Raw genomic sequence first — 15,484 nt, forward strand, 5'->3', positions numbered from 1 at the left:
GACCCTGCATGTCAGCAGGTGACTGTTCAAGCTGGTGGAGGCTCTGTCATGGTGTGGGACCTGTGCATTTGGAGTGACATGGGACCTCTGATACATCTAGATATGACTCTTGAAAAGTGACACATACATAAGCATCCTGTCTGATCACCTGTAGCCATTCGTGTCCATTGTGCATTCCAACTGACTCGGGCTATTCCAGCAGGACAGTGTCACACCCACACATCGAGAGTGGCTCCAGGAAAACTCTTCAGAGTTTAAACATTTATGCTGGCCACCAAACTCCCCAGACATGAACATTATTGAGTATATCTGGGATGCCTTGCAACATGCTGTTCAGAAGAATCTCTATCTCGTATTCATACAAATTCGAGGACAGCCCTGCTGGAGTCATGGTGTCAGTTCCTTCCAGCACTACTTCAAACATTAGTAGAGGCCACGTCGCGTTGTTGCACTTCTACATGCTACACGTTATGAGACAGGTGTAAGAGTTCCTTTGGCTCTCCAGTGTGTGACGGAATTAGCGAACGTGACTAAACAGACTGACCCATATACATGTTTTTACGAAATCACAAATGGTAGACCAAAGTTTACAAAAAAAATTCATGGATTACTTGAGAAGTAAAGGTATCTTGTAAGACAAAAAGCAAAATCTGTGTCAGTCAGAATGAACTGTGACATTGTTATATCTCATTACAAGGCATACTACATAATATTGAAAGCACATGTACTGTGAGGAAAAAAGGTCGTATCAGGTAACAAAATAGACAATGTAGGATGTAGTGGAGGAGACTGGTGGAACCAGAGGTGAGGAGATGCAGATAGTTGGAGTAGATGATACATAGGCAATTCTCTCTGCAGAGTAAGAAAACATTTCAATGAACAATTTTAATTGTTACTTAAGACACTGGGTTGTCAGGTTCAGTAGATGCTGCTGTGGGTATTTCAGACCAGCCATTCCAAATAATTTCAGAGATATCTCTGGTAGTTAATTTATAAAACAATATATTACAATATACTAGTATATTCCGATTTCTTGGAGGCATTTAACACTAAATTACAATAATATATTGCATGTGGTGTCCCACAAGGTTCCACTGTAGGCTCTTTGTAAGAGGTTTTCTCCCAGTATATGACTAAAATATGACAAGCAGATAGAACCTCTTTGTAAGAGGTTTTCTCCCAGTATATGACTAAAATATGACAAGCAGATAGAAGAGATTGACACTGTTAAATTCTTTGTATTACAACTTTGTGATAAATTTGTTTTGGAGGAGCCTGCTACAAATTTCTTGAAGTTCGTAAGCAGATCTGTATTTGCAATACAGTAATTGTCAGACATCAGTGGGAGAGGGAAAAAAGGAAGAAAAAAAGTTGACATACTTTCCTTCCGTATCATCATACAGGATCATATTCTAACAGTCCGCAAAGCAAAACTAGGATTTTCTGAGTCTAAAACAGTGTAACATGAATTATTTGTCATATTGACTCAAGAAGGTTCTACAGAGCACAGTTCAAGGAACTGGAGACACTAACTTCTGGTTCCAATATATTAATTTTTAATGAAATTGATCATAAACAATATCTGTAAAAGCTCAGTAAATATCATAAATAAGAAAGTCTTCATAAAGATGATACTGCACTGTGTTTTGCCAGCTATGGATAGTCTTGGGAAGTCTGAGCCTCAGTTACATGATTGTATTATAAGGGCAGATGTGAGGAGTCAGTCCTGTCATGACATGCTGTCTCTAATGTTTTATGTTTTTTCAATATAATGGAAGGAAACATTCCACGTGGGAAAAATTATATATAAAAACAAAGATGAGGTGACTTACCGAACAAAAGCGCTGGCAGGTCGATAGACACACAAACAAACACAAACATACACACAAAATTCAAGCTTTCGCAACAAACTGTTGCCTCATCAGGAAAGAGGGAAGGAGAGGGGAAGACGAAAGGAAGTGGGTTTTAAAGGAGAGGGTAAGGAGTCATTCCAATCCCGGGAGCGGAAAGACTTACCTTAGGGGGAAAAAAGGACAGGTATACACTCGCACACACGCACATATACATCCACACATACAGACACAAGCAGACATATTTAAATATGTCTGCTTGTGTCTGTATGTGTGGATGGATATGTGCGTGTGTGCGAGTGTATACCTGTCCTTTTTTCCCCCTAAGGTAAGTCTTTCCGCTCCCGGGATTGGAATGACTCCTTACCCTCTCCTTTAAAACCCACTTCCTTTCGTCTTCCCCTCTCCTTCCCTCTTTCCTGATGAGGCAACAGTTTGTTGCGAAAGCTTGAATTTTGTGTGTATGTTTGTGTTTGTTTGTGTGTCTATCGACCTGCCAGCACTTTTGTTCGGTAAGTCACCTCATCTTTGTTTTTATATATAGTTTTATGTTTTTTCTTATATTTATCAACTGTTCCCCCTTAAAAGTTACATGGTTGGCAGTATGGAGTCAGTCTGAATACTGCAGTGGTTTACTAGCCATAGCTCTATCGGATACCGTATGCCTTCACCGTCCTTCTGATGTACTTACTCAGCCAGTTATAGAAAAACCTACAGTTTGATGTAACTGTGGTGCAACTTGACATTTTCATCTTGACAAATTGGTTTTAGAGGCAATGAAGCAAAAAATGGCTACAAAAATTTCCAACAGTGGGTGGGGTCGAAATCGGAGATTTTAGATTGGTAGGCTGACACTTATTCACTTAGCCACATTTGTTTTTTCTTAAATGAATGAAACGTATTCCGTACTTTTGATAGAAAACGATGTCTGCTTACCTGTTGTCAAAATTGTGCCACAAGGATGGGGATTGTGATTGCATAGATTTTCCCGGTGTCTTGTATGTTTGTGCTCTTCACAGGTATGCTGCCGGATATGAACATCTTCACTACACGATATTTTGGTGATCACACCTGAAGATGGAGGCCAGATGGATCGCCAAAATATTGTGGAGTGAAGACGTTCATATCCGGCAGCATACCCGTAAAGAGCATAAACAAAAAGGATGGGAATTGTCAACAAAGTCAATAAATTTGAATTTAAAATATTTGAGTTTTTGAAATGTATTATTCGGTATAAACAGAGGATACAGAAAAACAAAATATCTTCCACCATTCATACTCTTAAAGCTGTAGCTTTAATTTTTTTGAGAATCACTGGCAAAAGAAAAGTCTTTCAGTGATAAGTATTTTTGTATGCAGGGGTCACAATGTCATGAAACTTTCTCCATTAGGCTGGGCCACTGTAGTGGTATCTTTATATGATTTATATTAGACTACTATTAGAAGAATCAATGAATTATGACCAAAATACTGTGTGTGTTTTTTTACATGCTGTCAGGTGTATTTACATAAAAATCAGTGTATGTTTCCATTAGTTCATTTAGTTGATATTGTATTTCCTTCTCTCAGATCCATCAAGCTAACTTCAACAAGGATAGTGGTATCCAAGAATTTGGAATTGTTATCAGTGATCAGTTCGAGAGTGTCAGTGCAAGAATTTTGGATGCCCCACGCATAGCGTACAACAATGTAAGTTCATCTGCAAGTTCTTTAATAACATTTTGAACCATAACAAAGTTGTAATGCAACACGAGTGGAAATCTTGTGTGTTAAATTCACACAAAACCAAAAACCATTGTATTAATCTGTATTTAGCACCTTTATCAGACTCCAGCATACTTTTGTCGTCGGCGTTTGTGTGTGTGTGTGTGTGTGTGTGTGTGTGTGTGTGTGTGTGATGGAGAGGGAGAGGGGGGGGAGGGAGGGAGAGAGAGAGAGAGAGAGAGAGAGAGAGAGAGGGGGGGGGGGGGTGGGGGGGGTATTCCTTGATTGTACATTTTACCAGCAAGTTCTATGATTATTTAGAAAAAATGCTTTGTATCCTTTTTACATTATAGAAACTTTAGTGTGGTAGTACACTTACCATAGTGCATACAAATGTTCTCCCATTATTTTGAGAAGTTAACATGGAATATTACTAGTATACAATTTGTTGAATTGTATCTTCATAAATACCATATACCTGCATAAGAATTTTTTTATTAACATAGCGTGCATTTATAGTTTGGGAGAGGAACCTTCACTACTGACAGCTCAGTAGCCTCATTTCACTGATAAGCAACTGCGTAAACCAGCAGACGATATTGTGTTCTTGAGCAGGTAGCACAAGTCATATTACGTTGCTGTAAAACTAACGTGCGAATATGTTGAGAGACATAACAGTGAGTATCACGTGTGTCCGGTGCTGTCGTTTCACTTTATTGAACTAGAAGACTAGTTCATACTTCACTTAATTCTCAGTGTTTTTAGTGTTTATTCACTTCTGTTTCATTTCCAATCATGTCCAGTGTGATGGGTGGTGAAACAGAAGAAGAAAAGTTTACTGCATAGCAATGCCCGCAAATTTGTGCATTCGGTGAAAGGTGCTCTGGATGCCTGTATGTACAACCTCTGTTTTGACTTTGCAGTTAGTAACTTTGCTGAGTTTAGAGGTCAACAGTGTTCGCAACTGCCATTCCCTGCAACCGTGCCCAACTGATAGTCCATACTCTTGTTGGACAACTTCAGCTGTTTGAACAGTGTCACTTTGTGTGCCGAAGATGGACAGGTATTTAGACAGGTTCCTGCATGTGTTGGGCACAATGTATTGGTGTGTTGCTACTTTTAGCAGTGATTTGTGAACATTACCACACCTGTAGACAGGTTCTGTATGTCTGCATAGTGTAAAAGCACGTCAAGGTTCATGCATTGTGTGAACAGTGGTGGGTTACCAAACGTCATTCAGATAAAATCTGGGCACACGTTGCACCTGTGACATGTACGTCGTCTGTTCAGGCTACCACTGTCACCAGAACACCGCCATAAATGGCTGCCCTAGTGTCGTGAAATAGTTGACTGGAGAGTGGAATGACACTCTGTTTCCTTCTGTGATGAAATTGTCTGTCTGTGAGTGATGGACGTACATATGTACAGTGCTGACCTGGTGAGTGACCTATTTGAGCGCATTTGCCCACTGTATACAGGTAACACCCGAGGCTTCATGGTGTGGGGCATCATCAGTTACAACTTGCAGTCACATTTGGTTTTCTTGTTGGGTAAAGAAACCATTGCTCATCACTTTGCACAGGTTGTTGTACCCATTCTGCTTCCATTTCTTTGATAGGAAGGTGATGCGTTTTTTCCGTAGGACAATTCACTTCCAAATACAGTTGCTGCAACGTAGCTAGCAAGATCGCCAGATCTGTTACTAATTGAACATATATGGGACATTAAGTATAAACTTATTCATTATCCAGAACAATTAACGAATTGCCACAAGTGCTGCAAGATGCTTGCAACAATCTATTCCAGGGTGCCATTTGGCACATTCACAATTGTTTGCATGTGAGAATACACATCTGTGATGCCACAAGTACACTGTGTATTGATGTAAATTGTTTTGACACCACTTCCTGCTCGTGTGTTTCATTTTGTCTGAATTTATCATATACTTTTATAATGATGTACTATCTGTCATGCCAGCTATCAATGAAATGGCCTTTTCCTTGAGGATATCAGTTTTTTTTAAATAGTGTATGTAAATGTTACAAGAGGAAGAAATGTCCCACATTATTGAAATTTCTCACGTTGCTTCAGATAGATGATCATTTTAAAGGCAACAAATTTTCGTTGCATACAGAGCTCAACCCCCCCATGAACCATGGACCTTGCCGTTGGTGGGGAGGCTTGCGTGCCTGAACGACACAGATAGCCGTACCGTAGGTGCAACCACAACGGAGGGTTATCTGTTCAGAGGCCAGACAAACACGTGGTTCCTGAAGAGGGGCAGCAGCCTTTTCAGTAGTTGCAGGGGCAACAGTCTGGATGATTGACTGATCTGGCCTTGTAACAATAACCAAAATGGCCTTGCTGTGCTGGTACTGCGAACGGCTGAAACCAAGGGGAAACTACAGCTGTAATTTTTCCCGAGGGCATACAGCTTTATTGTATGATTCAATGATGATGGCGTCCTCTTGGGTAAAATATTCTGGAGGCAAAATAGTCCCCCATTCGGATCTCCGGGCGGGGACTACGCAGGAGGATGTAATTATCAGGAGAAAGAAAACTGGCGTTCTACGGATTGGAGCGTGGAATGTCAGATCCGTTAATTGGGCAGGTAGGTTAGAAAATTTAAAAAGGGAAATGGATAGGTTAAAGTTAGATATAGTGGGAATTAGTGAAGTTCGGTGGCAGGAGGAACAAGACTTTTGGTCAGGTGAATGCAGGGTTATAAATACAAAATCAAATAGGGGTAATGCAGGAGTCGGTTTAATAATGAATAAAAAAAATAGGAGGGCGGGTAAGCTACTGCAAACAGCATAGTGAACGCATTATTGTGGCCAAGATAGACACGAAGCCCACGCCTACTACAGTAGTAAAAGTTTATATGCCAACTAGCTCTGCAGATGATGAAGAAATTGATGAAATGTATGATGAGATAAATGAAATTATTCAGTGAAGGGAGACGAAAATTTAAGTCACGGGTGACTGGAATTCGACAGTAGGAAAAGGAAGAGAAGGAAACGTAGTAGGTGAATATGGATTAGGGCTAAGAAATGAAAGAGGAAGCCGCCTGGTAGAATTTTGCACAGAGCATAATTTAATCATAGCTAACACTTGGTTCAAGAATCATGAAAGAAGGTTGTACACATGGAAGAACCCTGGAGATACTAGGTGGTTTCAGATAGATTATATAATGGTAAGATAGAGATTTGGGAATCAGATTTTAAAATGTAACACATTTCCAGGGGCAGATGTGGACTCTGACCACAATCTATTGGTTATGAACTGTAGATTAAAACTGAAGAAACTGCGAAAAGGTGGGAATTTAAGGAGATGGGACCTGGATAAACTGAAAGAACCAGAGGTTGTACAGAGTTTCAGGGAGAGCATAAGGGAACAATTGACAAGAATGGGGGAAAGAAATACAGTAGAAGAAGAATGGGTAGCTTTGAGGAATGAAATAGTGAAGGCAGCAGAGGATCAAGTAGGTAAAAAGTCGAGGGCTAGTAGAAATCCTTGGGTAACAGAAGAGATACTGAATTTAATTGATGAAAGGAGAATATACAAAAATGCAGTAAGTCAAGCAGGCAAAAGGGAATACAAATATCTCAAAAATGAGATCGACAGGAAGTGCAAAATGGCTAAGCAGGGATGGCTAGAGGACAAATGTAAGGATGTAGAGGCTTACCTCATGAGGGGTAGGATAGATACTGCCTACAGGAAAATTAGAGAGACCTTTGAAAAAAGAGAACCACTCATATGAATATCGAGAACTCAAATGGAAACACAGTTCCAAGCAAAGAAGGGAAAGCAGAAAGGTGGAAGGAGTATATAGAGGGTCTATACAGGGGCGATGTTGTTGAGGACAATATTATGGAAATGGAAGAGGATGTAGATGAAGATGAAATGGGAGATATGATACTGCGTGAAGAGTTTGACAGAGCACTGAAAGACCTGAGTCGAAACAAGGCCCCAGGAGTAGACAACATTCCATTAAAACTACTGACAGCCTTGGGAGAGCCAGTCCTGACAGAACTCTACCATCTGGTGAGCAAGATGTATGAGACAGGCGAAATTCCCTCAGACTTCAAGAAGAATATAATCATTCCAATCCCAAAGAAAGCAAGGTGTGGACAGATGCGAAAATTACCGAACTATCAGTTTAATAAGTCACAGCTGCAAAATACTAACGCGAATTCTTTACAGACGAATGGAAAAACTGGCAGAAGCCGACCTCGCAGAAGATCAGTTTGGATTCTGTAGAAATGTTGGAACACATGAGGCAATACTGACCCTACAACTTATCTTAGAAGAAAGATTAAGGAAATGCAAACCTACATTTCTAGCAATTGTAGACTTAGAGAAAGCTTTTGACAATGTTGACTGGAATACTCTCTTTCAAATTCTGAAGGTGGCAGGGGTAAAATACAGAGAGCGAAAGGCTATTTACAATTTGTACAGAAACCAGATAGCAGTTACAAGAGTCGAGGGACGTGATAGGGAAGCAGTGGTTGGGAAGGGAGTGAGACAGGGTTGTAGCCTCACCCCAATGTTGTTCAATCTGTATATTGAGCAAGCAGTAAAGGAAACAAAAGAAAAGTTGGGAGTAGGTATTAAAATCCATGGAGAAGAAATAAAAACTTTGAGGTTCGCCGATGACATTGTAATTCTGTCAGAGACAGCAAAGGACTTGGAAGAGCAGTTGAACGGAATGGATAGTGTCTTTAAAGGAGGGTATAAGATGAACATCAACAAAATCAAAACCAGGATAATGGAATGTAGTTGAATTAAGTCGGGTGATGCTGCAGTCATTAGATTAGGGAGTGAGACACTTACAGTAGTAAAGGAATTTTGCTATTTGGGGAGCAAAATGACTGATGATGGTCGAAGTAGAGAGGATATAAAATGTAGACTGGCAATGGCAAGGAAAGCATTTCTGAAGAAGAGAAATTTGTTAACATCGAGTATAGATTTAAGTGTTAGGAAGTCGTTTCTGAAAGTATTTGTATGGAGTTTAGCCATGTTTGGAAGTGAAACGTGGACGATAAATAGTTTAGACAAAAATAGAATAGAAGCTTTCAAAATGTGGTGCTACAGAAGAATGCTGAAGATTAGATGGGTAGATCACATAACTAATGAGGAGGTATTGAATAGAATTGGGGAGAAGAGGAATTTGTGGCACAACTTGACTAGAAGAAGGGATCGGTTGGTAGGACATATTCTGAGGCATCAAGGGATCACCAATTTAGTACTGGAGGGCAGCGTGGAGGGTGAAAATCGTAGAGGGAGACCAAGAGATGAGTACACTAAGCAGATTCAGAAGGATGTACGCTGCAGTAGGTACTGGGAGATGAAGAAGCTTGCACAGGATAGAGTAGCATGGAGAGCTGCATTAAACCAGTCTCAGGACCGAAGACAACAACAACAACAACACAGGCCTCAAAGACGCTGGCTTTGGCTATTCAGATATTAATGGATGTGAAATATTAATGGGAAAGACAGATGTTGTTCCAATGCAGTAATTTCTATGCAAGATCATGGGTGTGATGTTTGGAAGTCTACTATGGGTAGGAGGTACTTGAATTAATATCAGGCATTCATTAGATAGAAAGTGGACTGATGGAACACCCAAGAGGACAATGGCAGTGCCAGTTGGAAAACGAGAGCAAGTTATTGTTTAAAATGCAGATACAGCTGTCAGTTTTGTGCCAAACTGCCTGTTAATTATTTGTTCAATAAAGATAGACAATTATGAAGGAGATTAGCTGTGCAGGTTTTTCAGAAGTGCTTTGAGAAGAGTTGTACCCTACCAGAACTAGAGTTTGGTAGTTTCAGCACAGTATATAAATGATATAGTAAATGGTAGGATTAATGATACTATTGGTAGCATTGGTAGGGAGAGAATATTACAGAACATGTAAGAGAGAAACTGGGAACTGCACACCGGACTCGCATTCAGGAGGGTGATGGTTCAAACCCACGTCTGGCCGATTTAGATTTTCCGTGATTTCCTTAAGTCACTCCAGGCAAAAAAGGGGATGGTTCCTTTGAAAGGGCACAGGCAATTTCCTTCCCCCATCCTTACATAATCCGATGACACTGATGACCTCGCTGTTTGTTGTTGTTGTTGTTGTTCCTAATCCCTGCCTCCGCCCCCCCCCCCCCCCCCCAACAATCCAACCAACCAACCAACCAAACTGGGAGCTGATGACCCTCCCCTCCCTGCACATAATTAGTATGTCATTTAGTATTAGTCCGTTGTATGTTTGATATCCTTACAGAATATGCATTTTATAATAAAAAATAAGTTGATTGTGTTTCTTCTGTGCTTTCATGCAACCAAAGCAATTACTTTCGGTGCAAGTACTGCTTACATGGACAAACATAAAAAATTGTATAATTTTTGTCGTTTTGTACTCAATAGAATGTTCATCATCATGGTCAAGGGCAAGAGTTTCCAGCTATTAGTGATAAATGTGAAAGCTGTTTATGAATAATGGAAAAACATTTTATATGGGCTTGATGAAGTATTGAAGCAGTGTTTGAGATTTTCAGTTTTTTTTTTTAAACTATTAACATGACATATATAATTTTACCCTTTCTTTTTGAGGAAACTGTGTTTTCTAGTGCTATATTATAAATCTGTAACCCCCTCCCCTCCTAAAGAAAATTTCTCTTTCGCCATACAAATCAATAATTTTTGAATAAAACTAAAAATTATTAAATCCACTCATGACTATTACTCTATTTACCCACAAATGTAATCTAATTAACATTGCTTTCTTTCAGTCATGTGACAATAGTTTTGTCCAAAATTTTCCCTGAAATTAATTCAAATTTGTAGAATACTTTTCAACACAAAATCCAATTAATTAAGAAAATTAATACAGAAATCAAATGAATTAAGATAATTAATGCAGAAAGCCAGAAATAATGATTACTAAAAACTGATGCTTGTGATAATGACTGTGGTCACTGTGAACAAAATAAAAACTGTACTCTACGGTTCGAAATATTACTCTGGTAGTAATTGACTTGCTTGTTAAAGTTGCTCCCATGTTGTTCTCCTTTAACACAGCACTTCTTACTGTGTTATCAGAATGAAGTGAAAAGGTAACAGTGAATTCTGGAATAACCTCTTTCTTTATCAGGCATTCAAAACTTAAAGCTCTAGCCAAAAGAGTTGGTGAGGGAAGTTTCAAATTTGCAGCCTTATTCATGTACTTTTCGTTCTGCTTAGATTCCAACAGAGTATGAGGCACATGAATGAATTTGAATGTTTTATTTTCTTGCTGTGCTAGAATAGCTCCTGGAATTCAGGCGCAGCCATGGTTTCTTCATGAGGAAATTGATACTATGAGCAGAACATCCTACATGCTATACATATGTACGTCTCTTCCACTACTCTGCAGACAGCATGCGTATTTCTTGCATTTTTGGTGATCACCCATATGAACTTTTCATCCCCTAGCTCTTCAATTACTTTTATAAGGCTTGAGGCGATAAACTGTGCTGTTTCCCTGCACTCACCAGACAGTTAATATTGAAGGAAATTGGGTCCGGCGTTGTGACAACGAAATTAATCATTTGGTGTCCAGACACAATTGTCCATCCATCAGAAATTAAGGTGAGAGCATTTGATTTTTTAATCTTACCTGTGACAACAGTGTGAACACATTGATCTTCAGCAGTGTTGTACCCATAGCACGGTGGTTATGTGGCTTGTAGCCAGGATGAATTAAATGAAAAGCTTTCCTCCAGTATTGGGTCTCCAGCATTAATAGCAAGGCTCTTGAAGCATAAAAAACTCTAGTGATGACTTTATCTACGCCTGTCAGAAATTGTTGTAGGAGTGCCCTTTGAAAATGATACAGCATTAGAGATACTAGACTGCTCATCAGGTGATGTCGCGCGCATAGTAGACATAGACATTTCATTCATTGTTTCAGAAGTGGTCCTCAAAAATTTTCCTTATCTCTGTAAAGGTTCCTGAGCCACACATCTTGTATATTGTGGACAGAGTCTAAAGTTTTGTAGGTGATCTCAGAAACAAAGCTATTGAATTCTGATATATGGTTCCGCAATACTTAGACATAGCTTCTGTCTTGTTTTCTATGGCCCTTGTATTGCAAAATTCCCACGCATCTGAATGATGAAGCATACTGAAAAATGCTGGTCACATACTGATGTTCAGAGTGATCAAAATGAGGACTCTCAATGGGTATGCAACAAACCTGACGTACAGGTAATTCGGGTTGAATTTTAACTATCCAAGTCTACCAGGAAAAATATTGTAGTCTGCATTTGATTCCGGTAGTCTATGGTAGCTTACAGTTGTTTTACAATTCTAGATTTGAGACAATATGACAAATCTGTCAAGGCCGTAAGTGATTATTATGGATAACGCCCTGCATCACTTGGTTGTTAATGATAAGACACATACTTTGTCAACAAGAAAAGATAATATTCAGTGGTTGAAAAAAATGACATTTGAATGTCAGAAAATTTGAAGAAGCGGAATTGCTCAAAAATGAGGCACAAAAGAAACCATAGTTTCCACCATACACCACTGATGAGATTGCTAAGGGATCAGTGTGAAATCGTTTGGCTTCCACCCTACCATTGTTATTTCAAGGCACTGGACATAAAAAGGGGAAAGACTGTAGGTGCATTGGTGAAATGTGTAGTGTCGTAGTGAGAGTGGGGAAGGGGTTAGATGAGGGGAGGATAGGGAGTGGCAAAGACTGAGGTCGGTTGGGGGGGGAGCTTATGAGAACAAAAGTATGTTGTAGGAAAGTTCTCATGTGCGCAGTTCAGAAAAGCTGGTGTTGGTAGGGATCCAGATTGTGCAGGTTGTGAAGCAACCATTGAAGTGAAGCAGCATATTCAGTGACTGGGTGGTGCAGCTGTCTCCTTGGCCACACTTTGGCAGTGGCCATTCATGTGGACACACAGCTTGTTGGTTATCGTGCCCACGTAAAAAGCAGCTCAGTGGTTGCAGTTTAGGTTGTGGATCACATGGCTGCTTCCACAGTATCTCTACCTATGATGGCATAGGTGATGCCTGTGACAGGACTGGAGTAGGTGGTAGTTGGAGGATCTATGGGACAGACATTGCAACTAGGTCTGTTGCAGGGATATGAGCTAAGAGGCAAGGGATTGGGAGCAAGAATAGAGAAGGATATTGCGTAGGTTTGGTGGGCAGCAGAATATCGACATGGGAGGAGCGGGCAGTATAATGGGTAGGATATTCCTCATTTCAGGTGGTATATAAGGCAGTCTTGTTACCTCAGCATCAGAAAACAGTCCTAGAAAGGAACCTGAACCCAGTCTGGAACACAGTTTTAATCTTCCAGGAAGCTTCGTGTAAGTGCGCACGCTACTGCAGTGTGAAAATTTCATTCTGGAGGTCTTTGTGGTAAGTAACTTGAGTATCTGTAGCATAACTAGAAAATGTCACCATTATAAGGCTTATCAATTTTGGATTTTGTGTGAGAAGTGTATTTCTGCAAACATTACTTTTTACATCTTGTGTGGTAGTTTATAATGTAAGCCTTGTTTGTACTTCCCCACATGCCCTGAAAACCTTCAGTCAGATGCAAAAATATTTTTCTTAGTTTCTTACAAAATATTTTTAAATGACATACCAACTTACTCTGTTCTTACAAAATATTTTTAAATGACATACCAACTTACTCTGTTATCAGCCTTAGTCTCATTCCATTTACAGAGATATTGTCTTGCTTTTCTACTCCATTGCTGTTATGAAAACAAAACAAAAACTTGCCTAAATTAGTCGTTTTCTGCTCACATTTTAGCAAAAAGAAGTCCAACCGAGGAGAGGCGTGTGGCGAGCTGAACATTTCCTGAGGAGCACTCCGCTGAGGAATTGGGTTATCATAAATTTTGGCGTAAACATCAGAGTCGATGAATTGTGGTAATTGCTTTGCAGTGAAACAAATCTTTACAAAGTGTAGTTTTTCATTTTTTTAATTCATATATTCATTGTGTCTCACTCTCTCTTTCAAGGTCATTTGCTAACCTGATGACGTCTGTGGGACATTCATTGGGAATGTCGATCGATAGACCACAAAATTTATTGGTAATGGATAGAAGAGATCCTGCTTCCAAATTGTACGGCCTCCTTTCAGATTGTAAAAAGTCTGGAACGGAACTCGCCGTTGTGGTTATTGACGACAAACGTGGTGTCTACTGTAAGTGTGAAGTAATGTCATCTGGTATTTCGAATGCCTTAAAGCTCAGTATTTACAGCCAATGTTATCAAAGCTCACCCTCGTGTAGGTTTATTGATGTCAGCTGTCAGCAGTTGCAAAAATTAAGATTCACAAATTACTTATTCCCAGAAGACTGCGACTCAATCCCTTGCACTTGTACATCTCAGATCTCTCCAAACGTAGAGCAGTTGGGGCGGAGGGTCGTTCATCCTTAGCTTCAACCCTTTGGCACTTCCATTTTTGGGGACTAGCAAGTGCTATCTTTACTCTGTGACTGTAAATTCTGGGCACATGTTGGGTGGAATGTCTGCTCAACAGGCTGCATAATGAGGATGGTGCAGAGTAGTAGTAGGAGGAGGAGGAGGAGGAGGAGGAGGAGGAGGAGGGGGGTAGTGGCCAGGGTGAAAGAGTTACCAATAGGCATACTGCTACACCCCATATGCTAGTGGCTCATTTGAGTATATCTGCATAATCGTAGAACAAAATGAAAATTGGTTCAAAAAAATAAAAATTTTAAAAAAAACTGTTCACTTTGTGGTTTGGATGTTTGACAGGCAGGGCAGTCAAAGGACTTGTAATTTATGACGCACATACTATAACACATTTGTAATTATGTATTTATTCTAGTTATGGATCACAGAACTTTATACCAGGTTATTAATTTCAATCGGCAATGACCGTCTTCAGACCTAAGAAACCTAGAGGCATCAGAAAATGTATTTATACATAATAAACCTGGTCAAATAACTGAGTACATACAATTTTTAATCACACCAAGTCAGCATAGGAAAAAAATTGTGCTGTCAGAGCAATAAACGAAACAAGCTTCCATCATATTTATATAAAATGTGAATACATATGTAGTTATAGCATACATACGAGGTGGAATCCAAAATTTTCGGGACTGGTGCTGCCATCTGGAAAGTAGTAGTAGTAGTAGTAGTAGTAGTAGTAGTAGATCTTTGCACCGCTAGGTGGCGAGAGCTGCATATCTGTTGAGTCAGTGTGTGGAGCGGCATTCAGCTGGGAGGACGTGTTGCATGTCCAAAGTGATTTCTGTAATACTCTGTGTTTGGTGTGTGGCGATTTTACAATGGATCCGCGAACAGAACAGTGCGTGTGTATCAGATTCTGTGTGAATCTTGGGAAAAGTGCTACGGAGACCCTTGCAATGATTCAACAAGTGTTTGGGGGACAGCGCATATGCTCGGGTCAGGGCCGGCCGTACAGATATTGAAGATGATCCTCACACCGGAAGGCCCGTTAGCCACAGAATGCCAGTCATTGTTGCCAAACTTAAACAACTGGTTCGTGCGGATCGACGTCGTACCTTTAGAGACCTTCGGATGAAGTGGGTATTGGTTGTGGGACATGTCAACGAATGTTGACTGATAAATTGGGCATGCATCGTGTCATCACAAAATTTGTGCCGAGGATCTTGACTGCCAATCAGAAGGCACAGCGTGTTGAAGTATGCACGGACCTTCGTCAAACCGCATCTGGTGATCCAACCTTCTTGTCAAGGGGTTATCACTGGTGACGAGAACTGCATTTGCATTTATGAACCATAGACAAAGCAACAATTGTGACAGTGGAAGAGCCCACGCTCTCAGAGACCCGTAAAAGTGAGACAGGTGAAGAGCAAAGTGAAGAGCACAATCATTGTTTTGATACCGAGGGAATTGTGCACAAAGTATT

The 15,484-nt window shown here is 40.1% G+C and overlaps 1 protein-coding gene across 1 annotated transcript in view; it reads left to right on the forward strand.

Annotated features, from left to right (window-relative positions):
• LOC126419138 (protein argonaute-2) overlaps nt 1-15,484 on the forward strand; it is a 276,737-nt gene that overhangs the window by 201,260 nt on the left and 59,993 nt on the right. Inside the window, exons 14-16 of the mRNA XM_050086246.1 lie at nt 3,420-3,539; nt 13,370-13,488; nt 13,581-13,765. Of these exons, the coding sequence (XP_049942203.1) occupies nt 3,420-3,539; nt 13,370-13,488; nt 13,581-13,765 (424 nt within the window). The remainder of the gene's footprint in view (nt 1-3,419; nt 3,540-13,369; nt 13,489-13,580; nt 13,766-15,484) is intronic.

Source organism: Schistocerca serialis, chromosome 9, assembly GCF_023864345.2.
Source record: "Schistocerca serialis cubense isolate TAMUIC-IGC-003099 chromosome 9, iqSchSeri2.2, whole genome shotgun sequence".
Taxonomy (NCBI): Eukaryota; Metazoa; Arthropoda; class Insecta; order Orthoptera; family Acrididae; genus Schistocerca; species Schistocerca serialis.